Genomic DNA, 6290 nt, shown 5'->3' with positions numbered 1-6290 from the left:
AAAATGAAAATTGAATGTGGTCATATAGTTTTTTCGTTTATTTTTAGCAGAAAGTCACTTGACTACACTGCCACATTTTTTTTATTAACAGAAACTCTAACATAGAAGTTAAACGAGGGTATTTAGGGCCCGTTTAGTTCACTGATTCGAGTTGAGATGTGATTTTATGTGAGTGCTTTTTACTGTAGCAAAAAAGTTAGATGTGATTGTTTCTGAGAGTTTTTTACTGTAACAAAACTCGAATTCTAAACTCGAATCAGCGAAATAAACGAGACCTTACACTTAAAAAAGTCAGGCCCTAAATGCAGTTCGAATCATTTTCTAATGGACGTAAGGGTATTTATGCCGTTTTAGGAAAATTAAAGTTAAACGGTTAACTTATATTCTTCTGTCATGAATTTAATTAACAATGGAGTGTCTTTATAAGTAATTTTCTCTTTTTGAAACTCAGGGGTGTTCAGTATTGATGAAGTAAGTTTCAATGTAAAAAGCCCTAGTGGGAAAAAAAACCAGGCAAAAAGAAAAAGAAAAGAATGGAGTTTCTTTGATAAAATATAAAAAAATAAACTATTGATAGTTTTTAATTTTTTAATTATTAAATTTATATTAAAAACTGTCTATTATATATATTTTTTTAATATAATATAATTTTAATTAAACTTAATAACTAGAAACTGATGTTATCAATAGAAACGCCTGGCTAAAAAGAGTGTAAGAAAAAAGACGACCTTGAGTACTAAAAAATGGTAATGTCTATGTAGAGGTGCAGGCGTTCTATGTACAGATGTTCTATAGATTCCCACCGTTGACTAAACAATGTTGAGGAGGAAACAAAAGAAGAGAGGAAGAAAAACAAATATGAAAGACAATGCAGTCCAAGTCAATATATTTGAATGGACTTTAGCCAATGCTAATCATCATGCTGAGAAGGCATATGAATGTGAATATTATTATTAAATATGAGAATTTTTATGGTAGAACATGATATTTTTGTTCTATTGGTAGACACAATTATTTTTAACTATTAGATTAGTTTTTTAAGGTTATATTTGTACTGGTTTGTATTAAAAATTTATAGCACGCCATACAGAATTACTCCTATTGTAAATCTGACCATTGAAAAATTAATTTAACGGTAAAAACATTGTTCCCACCAGTAGAGTAAAATAGCTTATTCTACTGTTAATGTATTGCCTTTTGTTATGTTTTTCTCTTGCACAACTACTTTATGCCATGGCTTTTCAGTATATTTATCATGGGATTTTCACTGGTAATCTGCCATATAAGTAGTCTTCATTTTTTACTATTAGATCTAATTAAAATTGTATCAGATTGAAAAAATATATATAACAGATAAAATTTGATACAAATGTAACGGTTGAAAAATAAAAGACTACCAAAAAATCATTTTTACAGAAGTCCCATTTATCATATCAAGTATCACTTCCTTTCGTTTTTTTCTTCCCTTTTTTTCGCTAAAGAACTAAAATAAGTATTTTTAGCTGAGAAATGGGTTTGACTGAAATAAAAAATATGTCAAAATCATATATATATACAGTCTTGAGACTTGAGAGCTAAGACTGAACTCTCTAGTGTCAAACTCTGTTATATTCTTTTGTGTTTTCCCTCTTTCCAAACAAACTTTTTAATTTAATAATACTCCAGGCTGCAGACACTTGCCAAACTAAACATAAAGGTCTCATTTGATCCTTTGAACATTCAGTGCAAAAGTTTACTCACTAATGAATCTATGTTTCTACTTTTTGCAGTCTGCAGATTTACCCCAAAAAAAAAAGTAGCTCACATGATGAAGCTGACTCGGCCAAAATGCAGGTCCAATATGCCAATAATATTAGAGGCTACACCCTCGTCAGATTCAGGAAATGTTTTCGATATGCCAACAATTAGTTTTAGCGCACTTAAATAAAGCCGAATTCCTTAATTGGCACACGTCAAAAAAAAAAAATCCCTCCAATGGCAAAGACTACTTGAGATCTTCCCATTTGATCAGAAGGCTTGAGAAAAATATGACATCCTTTGATCTTCATCGCTGACCAACGATGTAGAAAAAGAAGTGAAAAAAAGAAGGAAACAGTACGTACCACATTTTAAAGTCAAACACATGTAAATTAGTAATCAAATACAAGCTATATTCAAGTGTTTATTATTTAACATAAACGAAGAATTTGGCAAGAAAGTACACGGCTTATTTTAGTAACACTTTCATTTTCTGTTTTTATGAAGCTTCAGAACGCCTTCCCAAGTGCAGTTGCCATCCCTTGGGATCTATTTCTACCTGAAAAACACACATAACTTTGCTTTAGTCTGTTGGCAAAATGAACACAGAAGATAAAATCAGTAAAAAGGGAAAGAAAGAGAGAGAGGAAGTTTTACCTCGAATGCTTTTTCTCTCCAATGGAACACACAGCCGCGAGCCTCCATATATTTGAAGATATGTTTAGGCAATAATGGTCTAAACGATGTATGAAGTTTGACTTTTGTTAAGCCTCCACATGTTAACAGGGCAGCAGCTAGGCCATTTGGGGTCAGCCCTGCCAAGTGAAGGATTGTCATGTTCTGCAGGCGGTTGATGCGGGTTACAGATAATAGGCCGACGTCTGTAACCGAACAATATGACAAGTTTATCTGCAACATGAAGAAATGAGATCTTTATTCTTAGTTTGAAAGAATCAAAACCACCAAAATTTTCAAGACATTGAAATGAGAATGGACTGGAGATGTACCTGTTTGAGATTTTGAGAGAATTGAGCAAGTGGGTGCATTGCGCTATCATTGATGTTGAAGCACTTCTTGATGTCCAGCACAGTGAGTTGCCGGCATCCAATCGCAATGGCTGATAGACCCTCAGAGGAGATGCAGGGACACCCTCGAATTTCGAGCACCTTTAGACTAGAGCATTTTGATAAGGACGTGAGCGACAAGTCTGTGATTTTGCTGTTGTAAGCAATGTTAATCATCTCCAGAGCAGTGCAGCCACGAGCAATTGCTCCAATGCCCATGTCACTTACTCCCGAACACCTGCCAATAACATTTGGAATGAAACTGGAGTCATTTTGGGAAGATTGGAACTAGGGATTAAATTTCCCAACTAACTCAAAGAGGTCCTAACAGTATAGAAATATAAAGAATTTGATACGGACAAACCTGTAAAGATCAAGCTCTTTCAGCTTCGAACAACCATTCCCAACATGTACAAGTCCATCATCAGTTATGTTTAAGCATATCCCCAGCTTTAGACTCCGAAGTTTAGAACATCTTGAGATGGCCTTCAAACCTTATCACACCAAGTAACCGAAATCATTATAGAGCAACCAACTATAAATGTCATACAGACGAGAGTTTGAGTTTAGACTTAAACCTTCATTGTCGATTTCATTATCCGTGACATCCAATTCCTCCAATAATCTGCAGCGCTGTCCAATCAACACAAAGGCATTTTTTGGAATCAGGCTGCAAGATTCCATCTTGAGGGAAGTAAGGGAGGTACATGAATTTGTCATACCATCTATTGAGGCGCAAGCTATCTTTCGACAGCAAGTGATGTTTAGCTTCTTCAATTCTTTGTGTCTCTGAGCCAGGAAGATGAGACACTCGTCAGTAAGTCCCGAGCACTTACTGAAGCTCAGCTCAACTAGAGAGGCGTTCCAGTTTCCAATGGCATTGATCCCGGAACATGTAACCAAACAACCATCTAGTCTAATCGACCGCAACCCGGAAAATTGGTTGAGGCATTTTGCCAGATCAGTGGTGACCTGAACCACAATTGAAGTTGCAACTGAGCCAAATGAGAGTACATCAATTGTACAAAACAAACTCTAGACACAAGACATCACACTTACCGCTGGGCCATTTGCTAAGACAAGCTGTTCTAGAGATTCAGCGCCATTAGTCAAAGAAGACAAACCAACGTGACTGAGATTCTGACAATTCGATACATCAATCATCTGTGGAAAATCCAAATTCAAGAGATTATAATCACAAATATAAACAATGGTGAAATTAAACAAGGTTAACTAGGGTGCCTATTTTATCACCCGAGTAAACTGAATGTGTTCCTCTTTACAATTTAATGGTATACAAACAGTTGAAGAAGTACATCATAATTTCACGTGTGTTTGATAATTTAATATATCAAAAATTATGAACTTGCTAAAACTAAAGCACCTTAATTGACTTGCAAGTATGTGTGAGTGTTGCGAGGCCATCATCGTCAATCCCATGGCATCCTTCAAGAACCAAATCCTCCAAATGTTGCAGTTGCAATATAGGAGGAAGGCATTTCTCAGTAATCTACGCTACAAAAAGCATAGGTAAGTATTCTGGTTTACAAGATTTCAAGAATATATCTCTGCATATACAGACGAATCCAAATCTGTGGTCCCTTTCTAACCGTCCTCTACTTTTTTGACATGTCATCTAAATTCAACAATCTGACTACATAAATGAGAACTCAATAATAGAAATGCTCAAACAATTAGGTGAAGTGTCAAAATTTAGTTAGAGGGGCAGCAAAAAGGAGGACAGAAGGAGATAAAAATTACTCAACTATAATCTAGTTCATGTTTACCCTGTCTTATGAATACTTTCCGTACAACTTGAATCTCTAAGAATAATTTTTAATCACTAAAATAAATAAAATGGTGTGACCAAGGACTTGGCAACATTCGTTGACTTATGATTTATTATACCATTTACCCATTAGTAGAACCATCCACTCCACTATCTATTATGATCAAGAAACAGGCCAACGGATTGAGGCAAGTCAGCATACGCCATCACATATTCCACCAGAAAAGTACATAAACCGTTTACTAATCCATGTTGTGTATAAGACGACCAATGAAGAATCTGATACTCAAATAGCACAAAACAAATTTGCAAAAAGTTCCATAACAATCGTTATATTGGACTGGTGACCATGCATCCCACTACAAAAAAAGAATAATAACAAAAAAAAGCGTCATAAAATTCAACCATTCAGCCAAAAAAAAAAAAAAAAAAAGTATTCTAACGCACTAAACAACCCAAATTACCTAAACCACAGAACCTGAATCTCAATCTCACACCATAGTTATGCATATCAATCCCAATTAGAACTTGAAAAATTTTGGTCCCAATCGCTGGTAAAATAAAAAGAAATCAGCAAATTGCTTTACAAACATACAAAACATAGCAAAAACCAAGCTACCAAAACCATTTCTCAGTTTTCTTAGCTACCAAACAGAAAAAATGGAAGTTCAAATCATAATAAAAAAAAATAAAAAAAAAAAGAGTGTACCGGTACGTAAGAAAGATCCAAGCTTCGAATCTCCTTGCATTTCATAGCAATCAAACCAACTCCCAAATCCGTAATCCTCAAGCACCATCTCAGACAAACATACTTCAATTTCCTACACCCAACGGCTACACATCCGATTCCAATATCAGTCACCGATCTACACCTCCCCAATCTCAGCCTCTCCAGATTCTTCGCCTCCGCGATCGCCTTCGCCGCCATGTCCGTCAGCTCCGTCGCGTTCGACAGGTCGATCTCGACCAACCCGGAGCAATTCGCCTTTGCGGGGCGGGGTTGGCCAGCCCGGCGGCGGTGAAGGACCTGGAGCGGGAGAGGTCGACAGAACGCAGCGTCGTTTTCCAGGCGACGGAGACGGCGGCGAGGGCGGCGTCGTCGACGAGGGGGCAGAGGGAGAGGTCGAGGAGGGAGATGGATGGGTAGCGGTGGAAGGTCCGGTGGAGGAGGTCGGAGCGGAGGGGGCGGAGGGACCGCCGGTGACGGGACTCGACGAAGTAGAAGGACTTGCAGACGGCGGAGAAGGATCGCCGGGCGAAAGCGTCGTCGTTTAGGTGGTCCAGGATGGCGAACACGATCTCGTCGCTGAAGATGTCGAACGGGTTCGTCGTGGTGTCGTTGGTGGTCTTTTGCTTTTTCATTTTCGGTTTTTTATTTTTTTTGTTCAACTGTTTAACGGAAAAGAGTGAATTTTTCAGCTGAGAGAGTTCGGTTCTGTTGTATGTACAAGATAGAGAGAGAGTGGGGAAGAAGAAGAAGGGAGGAGGCGATTTGTGCAATTACGAACTTGGCCTTTATCGCTTTTGTCGTTTTTTGAATAATATTGGGAGAATTGTTTTGGTTTTTGTCAGCGTAGAATGACTGAATTGCCATTATGCTAAGCCAGCTGAAGCTATAGTGTGATGTCTATGAATGATTAGGGTCTCAGTCATCTGATTTAAATTTTTAATTTTAATTTGTTATAAGTAAAATTTTTCAT

General features: G+C 37.3%; 1 protein-coding gene across 1 annotated transcript; it reads right to left on the bottom strand.

The window, feature by feature from the left end:
* Positions 1-2132: 2132 nt before the first annotated feature.
* LOC21394407 (F-box/LRR-repeat protein 3) lies at positions 2133-6032 on the bottom strand. The gene is given in 9 exon segments (XM_010101134.2): positions 2133-2296; positions 2395-2646; positions 2745-3039; positions 3166-3295; positions 3380-3773; positions 3861-3965; positions 4186-4311; positions 5300-5581; positions 5584-6032. Coding segments are annotated over 9 exon segments (2013 nt in total). The 5' UTR covers positions 5953-6032; the 3' UTR covers positions 2133-2236.
* Between the last annotated feature and the right edge of the window lie 258 nt (positions 6033-6290).

This window comes from Morus notabilis, unplaced genomic scaffold (genome assembly GCF_000414095.1).
Source record: "Morus notabilis unplaced genomic scaffold, ASM41409v2 Scaffold1300, whole genome shotgun sequence".
NCBI classification, from domain to species: Eukaryota; Viridiplantae; Streptophyta; class Magnoliopsida; order Rosales; family Moraceae; genus Morus; species Morus notabilis.
The sequence above is the reverse complement of the archived record's forward strand: the minus strand, read 5'-3'. Positions and strand labels throughout refer to the sequence as shown.